The sequence below is a fragment of the Humulus lupulus genome, chromosome 2 (genome assembly GCF_963169125.1).
Source record: "Humulus lupulus chromosome 2, drHumLupu1.1, whole genome shotgun sequence".
In the NCBI taxonomy this organism is placed as follows: domain Eukaryota; kingdom Viridiplantae; phylum Streptophyta; class Magnoliopsida; order Rosales; family Cannabaceae; genus Humulus; species Humulus lupulus.
The window spans coordinates 52,244,158-52,260,095 of NC_084794.1; the positions used below are offsets into that span (position 1 = coordinate 52,244,158).

Here is a 15,938-nt window from a genome sequence, read left to right on the forward strand (position 1 = left end):
TTATCGAACTTCAGGGCAAATTCTGTAACTGTTATGTTGCCCTTAACTAACCCCACAAATTCATTAACCTTCGCTGCCTTGATGGCAACATTGTAAGACTTCTGACTGAACAAATCCTTGAATCCATCCCAACCCAGAGTAGTAACATCTCTAGTCTGTGATGCCACTTCCCACCAAATGTGGGCCTCCTCTCTCAACATATATATGGCACAGGCCACCCTGTCATGACCCTCTACCCTCATGAAGTCCATGATAGCGGTAATCATGCTCATCCACTGTTCTACCTTTAGTGGATCCGGTCCTCCCTCAAAAGTTTAAGGATGATGTCTCCTGAATCATTCATACAACGATTCTCAACCTCTAATGGTTGTACAACTGGTGTCATTGCAGGTGGCACAATGGATGCAACACTCTCTGACAAAGCCTATTGTCTCAGAAGATGGATATGCTCATCCTGGCTATGAAGCCAGGCTTGCATGTCTGCCATAATCTATTGCCAGTTCTCAGGGACTGGCAGAGGGTTCTGGCCCTGGTCATCATCTCTAGCCTCAGACCTAGTGCCGTCTATTCGTATAGATCGTCTTGGACGCATAATTATCCAAGTTAATCTGCAATCAACAACTCGGCGGTCAGCTAGTATGATAGGGTGACAATATTTCCATGCATCACCATTGAAACACAACTAATCACAAACAGTCAAAATATAGTAGTTCATCCAAATATTCATCTACATGCACAACAATGCTAATAAGCATGCCTTAATATCATCACAGAGCAATCAAGGGCCAGACCCTATCAGTATCTCATGCTCCCTATTAATCAAACAAATATCAGCATTCATATTTCTTTCCAAACACTTAAGCATATAAACATGAATACGCAATTACCAGTCCCTGATTCAAGCTTGTCTTTAGCGGCGAATGTACATGTCCAGCCAGTCTTCAAGTACCCATAAACCTAGACTACTCTGATACCAAGTTGTAACACCCTGGATAACCAAGACAGTTAAACTGTGTGTTTATAAAGGTGCAAGACTTGCTAATCAAGTCATTTAGTTAAAACTGTGACACTAAAACCATAATCGAACTAAGGTTAAAAAGATTTTGGTCATAAAAGACAAATTTCATTTAAATAAACGTTTGATACATAGGATCCCAAAAATAGGGTTTAAAGGACAGTTTACAAAATTTCAAAGTTCATGTACAACCACAAGCCACTCTAATGGCAAAATAGGCACTTTAGGTTCTCCTGTCCCTGTACCATCCCTCGGCTGTGGCGACCGAGCAGCCGACTATGTACATTCTGTCCCCAGAGCTCTCCAAATCAGGGTTGGTCCACCTTACCCTTGCCTTTACCTGCACCACGTAGCACCCATGAGCCAAGGCCCAGCAAGAAAACCATAAACAGAACATAACCAATAATAGTAATCAAACAACACATAAATCATTAATCAAATACTTAGCAGACCACATCGTTCACATAATCAGTGATATCAATCAACAAACCAACAATCTATCATCCAGATAATTAACATGCCACAATCATCAGATTAACAACAGTAAACATATCATACAATATCCAAGGTCGATGCGCTATACCCTCTATTTATCCCACTGACTCCGGTTCACTTAGGCCAAGCTCAGTGATTATATAATTAACCTCAGCTACCAGTGGCCGAGTCGCGTCCTGTGCGCAAATATTAATTCTGGCACTCTTAGGCTATTTATTTCATGATCACATGGAATAATACCATCATACAACATTGCATACAAGTATAGGGAACTCTTAGTCCCAACATAGCCACACAACCGGGTGCAGTTTTCTTACCTTTGATTTCGAGCGGAGAAGGTGAACTAGTTCCGAGCATGATCCCTAGCCTCGTGCCTTAGCGACAAACCTAGTCACAAGAGTCATTGATATCTATCAACTTCCAATTAGAAATAAAATACCTAGGGAACAAAACTAGACTCCGGGACCTCAATTTCTACTAAACCGGGTAGTAGAAATTGTCCCGAGCCCCTAGGTTCGAACCCCTGAGCCCTAACAACACTGAGAACTCCTCTAAGCTTAAAATTCCCAGGCGGGTCGCGCCTTGACTCAGCAAGTCGCGACTTGCCCCAAGTTAGAGAGAAACCTCCCAAGCATAAAGGGGAGGCGGGTCGCGACTTGGCCAAGCAAGTCGCAACGCACCCCCAAGTTAGAGAGCTCCCATGGACAGAAGCGCCACACGCGCCGCGGCGCCCCCAGGCTGGGTCGCGGCGCCTGTGAACCCAGAGAAAACCTGGGTTTTCTCCTCCTTTTTCCAGCCAAGAACACTCAAACTCAGCCCAGAATTCTCCCTAAAAACCTTCCCAATGTAATCACCAAACAAGCCACGAACTTAGGAATTAATCACCTATTTTGATCCTCACAACCTTAACCACGAAACTAATATCATAATCAAATTCAGCAGATATTATCCCCTCATAAGCTCAGCCAAATTCATCACTAAACCCATACTCAAGAACTCAAAATTCAACCTAAACTATCCAGCCAACATTGAAATTTAAAGCAATGTTCTTACCTCAATTGGAGACCCAACTTTCAGTAGAGACTTTCACACCAATCCAGCTCAATTCTCTAAAATTTCTTCTGAATTCTTGCTTAAGTCTCCTTAACTTTTTGTCTAAAACTCCAAGCCTCAAGCCACTTTCAACAACCCAAGAATTAAACACTAAGGGGAAGAGATAGAGAAGAGAAATCGTGAGGGTGAGAGAGACGGGAAGTGAGCTGAGAGTCTTTCCTTCTTTCTTTCCTTAGACTATTCTCCAACCTTCTCTGTTTTTTTCCTAGTCAAAAAGGCTGAGTATACCCTTAGTCTTATGAAATGACCATTTTACCCTCCCAAAATAAAACTAACCTTTAACTTAATCTAGGGGTATAATTGTCTTTTGTTCCCAATTCCCACTAATTCCTCAAGTGTTCCTAATATTTACCACTTAAATCCATTCATCCAATTAATCACCAATTTTTTACCCAATATCTAATAATCTCCAATATATTCCCTAAATTCCCAAAAATACCCCAGGCTTCCCCGAGCTGGGTATAAATCTCCGCCATGACTATTTCGCCAAACCGCTCACTAGGATCGTCCCAAGCCATATGTTGCAAATATATCCACATAATAATGTGGTCTCAACAATTTTCCACAAAAAATCACATTTATGCCCACAACGGGGCCAAAATTACAAATATGCCCCAATAAGCTAAACAGGGCCCACATGCATATTAATACTCATAAACATGCATTTCACATGTCCATATAATCATATAAGCATGATTATCACATAACCATGCATTTAATCTTTTAAATCACACATGAGTCAATTATGCCCTCCCGGTACACTAATCAAGGCCCTTAAGCCATATTTGTGGTTTTGGGTCGCTGCACTTAAACCTTAACATGATTTCAGCATAATTCTAAAAAAACCAACTTGAATTCTTACCTCAGATTGTAGTTGAATCCCTCGGCTTAAAATCTTCAATTTTTGAGCCTAAATTCCCAAGGTTTTTCCCAGCTAATTTCCCTCTTTAGCTCCTCAAGACTTCTCTAAACATAAAAGAGAGTAGAAGAAATCGTATAGAAGGAAAGGGAGAGAGAGTATTTGAGACTTTTTTTTTTGTGTCTAGTGGGTTCTGTCTACATCTAGGGCCTTAGATAATCTTAACCTTGATCAAACAATGACTAAAATGCCCCTTTGAATTTACTTAGCCATTTAATTTGCTCTAAGGGTAAATTAGTCTTTTTCCCCCAGTTTCTGCTATTCCTCAAGTGTTCCTACATTTAACCAATTAACCTGGTCACGTCTAACTAATTACCAAATAATTTCTCATTACTCAATAAACCTCAAAATATTCTCCAAGTTCCCAAAATACCCCTAGGCTCACCTCGAGCCGAGTATTAAACCCCGCTGTGACTATTTCGCTAATCCGCTCACTAGGATCGCCTCGAGCCATGTTCTGCGAATATATCCACATAATAATGTGGTCTCGACCATATATCACATAAAATCATATTTATGCCCTCAACAGGGCCAAAATTACAATTATGCTCTTATAAGCTATAAATGGCCCACATGCATATCTAATATTCATAAACATGCATATAGTATATTCAAATAATCATATTAATCATGCATGCCACGTAGTCACACATTTAACCACACTACAACAAATTCTACTTTCAATGACCCCCTACAATGTCTTACACCATTGGTGTAAGACATTAAAAATTAGGAGAGATTTTTAATGTCTTATGCTAGGAGACATTGATTTTTTTTATTAATCACTAAAATTGTAAGACATTAAAAGAGTGGATAGACGTTGAAAAACTAAGGCCTAACACGTGTCCATGGAGTACATCCAACGTCTCCCACTGGGAGACGTGCCACATGTCTCACGTCTCCCGGTGGGAGACGTTGGAAGTCCCTACACACAACTAGCACGTCTCTCACTTGGAGACTTTCAAGTGGTATAAAACATATGCATTTATTATTATTAATTATAAATTTTATTTTTATTAAAAAAAAAACAAATTGGTAACCATCTCTCTCTCCCACGTTATCAATATCCTTTTAATATGTTTTTTTAATTTGAAAATGCATTAAATACCCTTTAATGTCCCTTTATCTCTTTCATTCTCTCTCTCTCTCTCTGTAATACCCTACCTGCACCCATTTTGATTCCCATCTCTCACTCTCTCTTTCTCACGAATGCTTCTCCCTCTCTTACTCTCTTTCTCTGTCTCTCGCTGGTGTAGGTCAACAACGGTGTAGGTGATGATGCTTGCGGCGGTGGAGGTGCGCAAACGAGGGTTGTCGTAGTGGGGGCGCTGGTGCAGGCCATGGCCGCCGGTGAAGCATGAAGGCAAGACAGGCTTAGGCAGTGAGTGAGATCAAATGGTAAGGAGTTTCTCACTCAATTTTTTTTTTTTTTTTGGTGTTTGGGTTTGATAAATTAAACTCATATTGATTGGTCTTATGGTTTTTTTTTCTTGTGCTTGATGGTATTTTTCAGTGTTTCCAAATGGGATCTGGAAGCAGGCCATCAAGAAGGAACCAAAAATGGAGAAACCGAAAATAGAGAAGGTGGAGAGTCCGAGAAGAATAAGGCCTCTGATGTTTCTCACTCTTGTGAATATCTCCTAATTAATTTCTGAATTTTCTGGGTAAATTGACATGAAGAATCGACAAGGAGAAAGAAAATGAAATTTTTGTATAGACATGAAGGATTTTATCAATGTTGATGATGTATTGATGATTTTTTTTTGTTGGGATTTTGATTCATTCCAACTGTATGGATTGTTGTTTAATTAACAATCCATATTTTTTTTGAAAGAAAAAAAGAAAAATCTACTACTAATTTTAAATTAAAAAATGGTTATTATTTATTCCGTTTTCCTGTTATAATTTTAATTTTAATATTTAATTCAATATAATTAATATATTAAAAATAAATATTATTAAAATAATAATTTTTAAAAAAAATTCAACCTCTCTCATTGGGAGAGGTTATAGACATCACACGTCTCCCAGTGGGAGACATTGAAAGTCCACATTTTTGGACACCTTTCAATGTCTCTCACTGGGAGATGTGGGATGTATGTCACCTCTCTCATTGGGAGACGTGAGATATACACTTAAAATGACTCCACCTACAACGTCTCCCCCCATGGGAGACATTGTAGACTTTCAATGTCTCCCAAATAAAGTCATAAAACCCCTATTTTGTTGTAGTGCCAATTAAACATACATATAACCTCCTGGCACGCTAATCAAGACCCTAAGCCCTATTAGCAATTTTGGGTCATTACAACTTGTGTGTTGTTTGATTTGTTTGAATTGTTGGTGTTGATTGTGACAGATGACTAGGCTACTAAATTTGGGGATATGTTGTTCGATTCTTACTATATTTTTTTATACTTAGTTTTGTTTTGTATGTTTATTCTATTTTCTTAATTTTTATATTTTATCAAAACAAATAGGCGCAATATGTAAAAAGAATGGATGTCAAATGATAGGTTGTTAGTGGAATATATAAAAGGGGTTGATAAGTTTCTTAATTTCAGTTTGGATTATACCAAAGATCCAAACTATATTTGTTGTCCTTGTAGTAAGTGTGGAAATATGAAAAAGATGACCACCACAATGATAAAAGAGCACTTATATTTCCACGGGATAGACAAAAGTTATAAAATATGGTATTGTCATAGTGAATAGCTTAATGTTACTCCGGACCCTCCTAGAATTAATGAAGTTCAGAATTATAGGCAATTTGATCATGAGGATAATTTAGATGAAATGATTGATGATGCATATTATGAATCAGAAGTGATGCTGAAAAGCCGATTTACCCTGATCGGATCAATTATAAAGAGGTGTGCTTAAATCACACGCACGAGTTGGGATAAAGTCACAGAATCAGACAAAGAAAAATTTTGGGATATCATTAAGGTAATTTCTCTATCACTGTAATGTATGTTGTTTGTATTTTTAATATAGACTAATGATATGTATTGTTTTCAATTATAGGATACGTTTGACATAGATTATAAAGCAAAAAAACAAAATTATGTCAAGGGCAGCAAAATGATGGAGAGCATTCAAATCCTATCTGACTAAAGTATGCATCCACGATAAGCTAGATGCAAATCCGACCATCAAGACATTCAAAATGCCAAGAGGTTACTCACAACTGATCACTAAAATAGAATGGGATGAGTTATGTGCTTCATGTATGACTGATGAATGGAAGAAAAATACATCAAGATTGTCAAAAAAAATGAAACATGACCACCACATGTCACGAGGTGGGTATTTTTTGGCAGCAGAAAGGCTGCAACAACAAAATTTTGGACTCGAGGTGTCTGAAATTGACAGGTCACAGTTGTGGTTGGTGGGACATTCTAACAAAAAGGGTGAGTCGATTGGTATCGAGGCAACAAGCGTAGCTTGCAACATAGTAAGTGTACTACTTTTTATATGATTAGATTACTTAGATTTAATGAGAATAACTATATTTTTATATTTTGTTTATAGGAGCACTATAGTCAGCTCATGAGTGAAGGAAAATTTGAACCTAATGGGTCTAAGGATGTGCTTACTATGGTATTGGGAACCCCCGAGAGTAGAGGGCGAGTCAGGGATAATGGGCTCGATGTAATGCCTAGCTAGTTCTGGAAAACTCCACGATTCAGTAAGAATAAGGGAAAAGAACCTGAGACTTCCTCAGTTGATGCTCGATTTGTAACGGTGGAAGAAAAATACCGTCAACAAGAAGAAATAATGAAACAACAAAAGGACATGTTCAAACGACCAGAGGAAATGATGCGACAATTTATGGAACAGATGAAAGGACAACATAGTGGCTTTGGAGGATCTTTTCATGTGTTAGTGCCAAACTATGGATTACCCTTAGATCAGGCGACACCATCTCATCAGAAATCACCGCAATCGCAACATCAACCTCTAGCACCACCGCCCCCACAGCCAGAGGATGCACCTATGTTTATCCCCACTCCTGTCTCAAATCAGGTTTAACTTTATCTTTTTAAAATCTAAATTCTTGCACTTGTATAAGAAATTTATACATAAAAATTTACATATATGTGCAGGATAAAATGATTGAATGCAAATTTGCATTAGAGTCTATCACCAACATTGTTGGTAGGGGATACATTACTAGTAGCACAGACATCCATGGAGAAGACATAGGAGAAAACTACCGCGGTGCAATTGAGTTTGTTGACCAACCTGATGCTCTAATTGTTAACCCGATCCCTACCAGTGAGATTTATACGGTTAAACAAGCTATTGGGACTTTGATACGTTGGCCCAAGTCGCTAGTCATCTTCAATGGAGTGACACATGTAATTATTTTATTTAAGAGTGTTAAATTTTTTATATACTTATTCCATTATTGATTATTTGTTATGGGTTTATTAGGAAGTCGTGAAAAAAACTAGAAAGCAAGCTGGAAAAAAAGCTTCTCTACCATTAGCACCTCTAACACAAAAACTAGTTCCAAAACGAGCACCTAAGGCGTCATTGTCAAAAGAGGTGCAACAACTATCTCCATTGCCACCTAAGTTGAGACAAGTATATGATATCGTCAATGACTAGCCTAAATATGATTACGTCGTTGATGTTTCCATTGACTTTGATGTGTTTGTCCATGCTTGCGAATACTTTCCTCTGTTTCAGGATGAAATACTTGAGTTTTGTAGAAAGAAGATGATTGGACAATCATGCATTTATTGTAAGGATTTTGTATCATCAACTGGTTAGTTTTCTTTTAACTTTTCTTTTCAATTAATGATATTTTTTGGTAGGATTTTGTACCATGAACTATTATTAGACGAGGAAAAGAGAGGATCGATGTTGTTTATGAATCCGAATAAGGTTTATACTTCCGTGACTCGTGCAGATAGTCGTGCTCAAGCTTTATGTGATAGGAGGCTATACTGCACTTCTAAAAAGCATGATTGGATAGTTATGCCTTATAACCACGGGCAAGTTTAATCAATATGTTTTTCATTGATACAAAAAAAAAATAGAATCTAAAGTTAAAAACTTTGTAATGCTTGTTTTTTCAACAGGGAGCATTGGATGTTATTCTTATTACATCTCAATTGGCATTATTGTTGTTTTCTCGATCATCTCAATGCACCATTAGATAACAGGACATCCATCAAGGAGACCATTCATGATGCATTTAAGATGTATTTCACGAAAAGAATTAAAACACGTAAAAAGATTAACAAACACCCAGCAGGAGTAATGTATTTCCTACCTATTTATATATGAGTTTATGTATATATTTAATACTAAGATTTGTACATGTATTACCAATCTTTGTAGTGTCGTAAACAATCAAACAATATAGATTGTGGATATTACGTTATGAGGATGATGAAGAATATACTTATAAATACCCCTCATATCAAACATTTCTTGTCGAAATATAATACATTTTGGACACTCAATGGAATATATTTGTTTAAAGCAAAATGAAAAATGTAGCTCCATTTTTTTTAAAATTTAACTTTTAAGGGCACGCGAAGAGAGCCCTAAAAACTTTATTTAAAGACACTCAATAGAATCTTTTAGGACACGCATTGCGAGTCCTAAAAAAAATTCTTTTAGGGCTCGCAACGCGATTCCTAAAAAACCTCACTTTTTAAGGCTCTCAAATAGAAAGCTCGCGGGGTGTGTGCCTTAAAAAAAATTTTAGGGCTTACTTTTGTAGCAGTGAATATAGCACATTTCAAAGAAAAATTTCTCCGATGTTGTGCTAAAAGCTAAATTTGGATTAGAATATATGATCCAAATTTGGATAAGCAATACATGTTCAAATTTTTTTTTTTTGTCATTACCTTTTATTTTATTATTATTTTTGGTTATCTTATTTATTATTGACATCAAATGATTACTTTTTTATTTAGTTTTTTGCCATTATTTATTATAGACATTAAATGATTATTTTTTTATTTAGTTTTTTGTCATTATTATTTCATTATTATATATGGTATCTTATTTATTATTGGCATTAAATGTAGACTATTTTACATCACTTTACATCTATATGCATTGGAGCACAATTGTAAAAGTTATGCCAAATATGTCAATTATTAATTTTTTGTGCTAAATTTAACATTATTTTTGCATCTTGCATTGGAAATAATCTTAGAGAAAATGAATATAATTAAGAGACTGCCAATGAAGACTACTCATATGCACACACTCACAACCTTCACTTTCTCTCTTTATACATAAATCCATGGCAGTCTACCTATGTATAATAGGCTTCTATTGTTAATAATCATTAAATATGCATTTAGGTCTAAGTGTGTATCCTAACTCAAAGAAACTAACTAGTAATTAATAAGAATTATATTTTTTTGGATCTTGTATTTTGTACTATTACTTGTTCCAATATGATATTTTGACAAATTACTTTTTGGACATTGTATTTTATAAAATAGTTTACTTGCACGTTTCACTACATTAAGTTGCATAATTGCATTGCCCGCAAGTTGAACTAGACACAAATCCTTTAGAACTCCCCCTACACTATTTTAAGACTTTTCTCTGGCAATGTTTTAGAACTTTTCTTGAGGCAATTTTTTATGACATTCGCATTATGTAGTAGAAATCTATGTTCTCCCAATCATTTTTTCTAACTAACTTTGTTCCCTTGTCAATTTCCACTCCCACCAATAGACTAGGATTCGATTGAAAAACCTTTAATACATAACTTATAAGCAGTGTTAAGTATCATAAATTAAAGGATAAAAAAGATTTCTCCCTCTCTCAAACTATTGACACTATTTACTCTTGACCCCAATTTTTTTTTTTTCACTTGTTAGGAATCCTCGAATAATTAAGACTACTCAAAACAAGTTCTCTTGTTAGCTTTTGTCCAAAAATTAGATAGAATGGTGATGTGGCATGCTAAGTCAAAGGAGTATGTCACCATTCCATCTAATATTCGGATGGAAGCTAACAAAAATATTTGTTTTGAGTAATTTCAATTATTCTGAATATTGTCTCTATAAAAAAAAATAATTCAGTTAAAAATATTCGAAAGACAAAAATAGCTAATGTAAATGATTTAGGTGGGAAAATCCTACCCGTCTTAAATTAAACATAAAACATTTATGAGTGCCTCAATGTCCTTAATAGCAACAATTTTTGTATTTTGTATTAGAGTAATAAAGACTGCCCAGTTCTTTTTCAATTTTGTCGATTTCCTTATTGGTGAAGTCTTTTATATTAATCATGAAGTTGTAGAAGTTATAGTTTAGTAGTTATAACAGTAGGGATGATGGTTTTGATTCCTATTGAGTGATTGCTAGTTCTTCAATATGCGCAAATAACTTTTTTAGGGATCTCGATTTTTCTCCCCTTGACTATCAGATCTAGGGGATTCATTGATTTCTATTGGCCATGTGTTACGTGACATTCTGATATCTAGTGTCGGGGCTTATGAACATGGTTGGTCGTTGTTTTATTTTCCTTATTCCTAGTTTGAATAATGGAGTTGTTTTATCCTGCCTTCTATTGGAAGATTATTGGCTAATGGCCCTTGGGGGGTTGATCTATCATATGCCCATTTGGAAAGAAAACCTACTATACTTCGCATTCGTTGAAGCTTGATTGCTTGTGGCTAATTAGACATTTAGTTGAACTTTATGTTAGGGTTTTCTTTCTATTAATTATTGTAAACGGTTTGGTATACCTATGTTGGTTGATTTTGCTCTATTAGTGTTCTCTATCATATGTCCATTTGGAAATGAAACCTATTTTACTTCGCATTTGTTGAAGCTTGATTTTTTGTGGCTAATTAGACATTTAGTTTAAGTTTATGTTAAAATTTTCTTTATTATTATAAACGGTTTGGTATGCTTATATTTGTTGAGTTTGCTCTACAAGTGCTATCTTATTATAATGGATTATGTATTGATGACCTTCTTATAATGGGCTTTGTCTAATTCACCTAAATATTTCATTTACCTTTTTTTTTTTTTTTTATAATAATTAACTACACAAAAAAAGCACACGATGGGATGTTACATTCTAGGGATTGTCGAAGGAAACGACGTGTCGTTTTGAGTTGCACTGAGACACTGACCGACTTTCAAAGGTCAAAACCCCGATTCGCTCTCTAAACCCTAGTTCTCTCTCACTCGCTTGCACGCTGCTCGGAGCCCCCCGAAAAAACCAACCTTTACTGAAAACTTACAATGAGGCTTTCATGGCGTCTGTTGCTTCTCCGATCTCGCGTCGGCCCGGGGTCTCGTATTTCCGTACACCACTCGTACTCTCAGGTACCATCTTTTCCCAACCTTGAGTCCCTTCGATCTCTCACTTCACTCATTCACACTCACTCGCTTCACGGTTCGCTTTCTCCTTCAAAACCCATGATTTGTGATAACTTAGTCAATCATATAAACCCTGGAATCTCTATGTTTCGGAATTTCTCATCCGAACCGAAGCTTGAATTTAAGGATTCGGATCACGCGGTTGTATTAGAAATTTTCTCCGAACCGAGGAGTTTGGAGGAGATTAAGAATGATTTAGAGTCAAACAACATTGTGCTTAGCCACGAGTTCATATTATGGAATTTGGCAAAGCTTGAATCTAGTCCTGATGTTGCCAGGAGGTTTTTTGATTGGGTTTCGGAGAATGAAGAAAAGAAATTGAGCTCCAAGTCTTATAACTCGATGTTGCGCATTCTGGGTCTGAATGGGTTTGTGAGTGAGTTTTGGGGCTTGGTTGAGGTTATGAAGAAAAAGGGGTATGGTATATCAAAGGGCGTACGTGATATAGCTTTGGAGAAATGTGAGGGGGAAGGATTGGCTGGGGACGTTGAGAAGTTGAAAGGGGTGTTTTCTTCAGGGTCGGTGGACAACTCGGATGAGAAGATTTGTGTGAGGATTTGTAGGATTATCAGAAATGAGGTATGGGGGGACAATGTTGAAAAACAATTGAAGGATTTGAACATAACGTTCTCTAGTGATATAGTTAAAATGATTCTAGAAAATCTAAATACAGAGCCAATGAAAGCCCTTATACTTTTTAGGTGGCTTGATGAGAGTGAATTGTTCAAGCATGATCAACAGACTTATAATGCTATGGCAAGGGTACTTGGAAGGGAAGATTGTATTGATAGGCTTTGGAAAGTACTTGATGAGATGCGGAGCTTTCAATTTGAATTAGAGGGGGTAACGTTTGCCACTGTTCTAGGGCGGTTTTGTAAGAGAAAAATGTTCGAGGAAGCTGTGAACTTTTATGAATATGCAATGTCTGGTTCGGATAAGCCTTCATCACATTGTGAAAAATTTCTGTTGAGGAAAATAGTCACGGCTAAGCAGTTGGATATGAGTTTGTTTTCCAGGGTTTTGAAGGTTTTTACAGACAATGGGAATGTGTTGACAGATTCTACCTTAGATGCAGTTCTCAAGTCTTTAGCTAGTGTTAGTAGAGTTGGAGAGTATACTAATGTTTTGAAAGCAATGGAGGAATGTGGATACGTACCCAGTGGTCATCTGCAGAGTAAAATTGTATTCCAGCTTAATTGTATTGGCAAAAAGGATGAAGCACATGCCTTTTTGGATAACATTGAAGATAGCTATAAACCAGATGAGAAGACATGGAAAACAATAATTCAGGGTCTTTGTGCAGTTGGAGATCTTAAGAAAGCTTCTGATTGTTTCCAGAAGATGATTGTAATCGAGGATGCTATGTCTATTGGTTCCACTCTTGATATAATTGTGGTTGCATATTGCAAAAGGAACAAGGCAAAACAGGCTTACAATCTTCTTACTGATCTGATCAGTGAAAATCAGGTAACGCCATGGCATACTACATACCAAACACTGATAACTAATCTGTTAGTCCAAGATGGGTTTGGAGACGCTTTGAATATCTTGGAGTTGATGAGAAATAATGGATTTCCACCTTTTATTGATCCACTTATCGAGTATGTCTCAAAGCATGGAACTGGAGATGATGCTATAGCTTTTTTGAAGGCAATGACTTCAAAGAGGTTCCCCTCTACCTCTGCGGTCCTTCGTTTATTTGAAGCCTTTTTCAAGGCTAGAAGGCATAATGAAGCTCATAATTTCCTTTCTAAATGCCCTAGTTTCATCCGTAATGACCCTGATGTTTTGGAACTATTTTTGTCTGCGAAGTCTAAGAAAGATGCTCCTACCACTCCTGCAGCTGCTTAAACTTTCATAGGTATCTCATTGTATTTTGGAGTTAATGTAGCTAAGCATTTTTTTCCTAAAGTTTGGAATTACTATTATCTTTCTTCCTCTATCCATATTTATTGTATGAAAATAAAGCTAATATTGTTTTTTCAATGGCAAATGATGAAAACTGAAGAGAAGTTCTGCTCAAGTATTTTTCATTATAATGTCATGTGGATTGGTCAACGATCTGACATTTCAATGGATTCCAAACTTAATAGATTCCCTGCTACGTTTATTTGCTATGTTTATTGGAACTTTTTCTCTGTTGATTTTGATGAAGATGATGTTCTTTTGAAGATTTTTTTCCCTGTTTTTGTAATATGAAAATTGAGTATGGCTGGGCTTATTTTCTTTATATTTTGTTATGTTTTAGAACATGATAAATAACTCATATACCTTGTAAGTAATTTTGTTATAGTTTGCTGATAATTTTTATTTGTAAGCAGTATATTCTTATAATTTACCATTTGTATTTTTTAACTATAGTTTTTTTTATTCGTTGTTTTCTTATGATGATGATTGATTACTATTATTATTAGTCTCAATTATAAATATGAATTGTGCCCAATATTTATGTTTAATGTATGTAAACAAACCCAATAATTTAAAACTAGGAAATAAATGAAAATAAAATGCTTAATTTAAACAAGAATAATAGAGGAAGATGGTTGATGATCATCAATTTTCTTGACAATAAACCAGGAATCTTTTCTAGATAAGAAAGTAAAGTAAAGCTCTTCGACCTCCATGATTGTATTATGGTTGGATTTCTTCTATAGAAAAAATAGCAGTATATTAAAAAGGGTAAATCGCACTATTTGGGTTCCTAAGCTTTACTACTTGTATCCTTAGGTTCTGAATCTTTTTTATTTTTTTGTTTTTTAGCAATTACATCAACATTTATATTTTGGCTTACATTTATATTTTGGCTCAACCATGTCCCCGAAACCTAATTTATAAGAGTAAAGAGAGATTTTTAACCGAAATAAATATACCACCCATTTATTTTTTTTCTTTTTAACCAAATTAATTAATACCAAATATATTATTTTATTAAATTGACCAAAATATTCTTATCAAATATTAAAAATTTATTTTCTATTATACCTCTAAAATATTTAATATCACTTATATATTAATTAGTTTATTAAATTTATTTTGGTGTTTTTCTATAACCTTATTTTCTTCTCACTTTACACATTTCTATTTAAAGTAGAAATAATTTTTAGGTAATAAGAAATTATTACAAAAAAGCGTGAAGCTCAATTTTCTCTCTGACCATGGTGCGGAGATGAAAACTTGTGCAGAAGCTAGTTCAGCAAGAAGCTAGGCGGGAGCTCCCTTCATCCAACGACGATGCACCTGTATTGCTTCCGTCTGGGGAGAATAGCGAGCCTATCGATGAGGAGAATTTGACTTCGGAGATCCCTGAGATAGCTGGTAATGCTGGGATAACACCTTCTCAGGTAAATCAATCTACTCCAGATTTGGGTTCATCATCGTGGGCGGAGGAGGTAGAGGCCCAATCATTCCAAGAAGCTGCTAAGGAAACCTGGTCCCGGTTTAGGGAATCTCTTCCTTGACATGGGTGTACAAAGCTGCAATTCAAGGAGCCAATTCAGAAGGATGGTCAAAAAATTGCTCAGTTGGATATTGAGGAAATTGAAGTTTAAGCCTCATTCTGGAAGTCTGCCTTGGTTTGTGTGGTGATTGGTGCTAATCCTCCATTATCAGTATTTGAAGGATTCATCAATCGAATTTGGGGAAAGCTAGGGGTTGAACGTGTGGCAAGAATGAATACTGGTTTCACTATGGTCAAATTCAAAGATGAAGCAACTCGTGATTTGGTCCTAGAATCGGGAGTGATACATTTTGACAAGAAGCCAGTAGTTCTTCAGCCTTGGACAACTGATATTGATTCTTTGAAGTCAATAAAATCGGTTCCAGTGTGGATCAGGCTTCTAGATCTTGGGTTACAATATTGGGGAGTAAATTGCTTAAGTGCTCTTGTTAGCACAATAGGGAAACCTATAATGATTGATAAGATTACTAAAGAAAGATCGATGATAAAATTTGCTCGAGTTTTAGTGGACATGGAGATTTCAGAAATACTTCCTCAGTATATCAGTTATATCAATGAGAG

At 36.0% G+C, this 15,938-nt stretch overlaps 1 protein-coding gene across 1 annotated transcript; it reads left to right on the forward strand.

The window, feature by feature from the left end:
• Positions 1-11,705: 11,705 nt before the first annotated feature.
• On the forward strand, positions 11,706-14,141 carry LOC133817808 (pentatricopeptide repeat-containing protein At3g02490, mitochondrial-like). Its single transcript, XM_062250411.1, has 2 exons — positions 11,706-13,781; positions 13,929-14,141. The coding sequence occupies exon 1, from the start codon at positions 11,783-11,785 to the stop codon at positions 13,769-13,771; it is 1,989 nt and encodes a 662-aa protein (XP_062106395.1). The 5' UTR covers positions 11,706-11,782; the 3' UTR covers positions 13,772-13,781; positions 13,929-14,141.
• Positions 14,142-15,938: the final 1,797 nt, after the last annotated feature.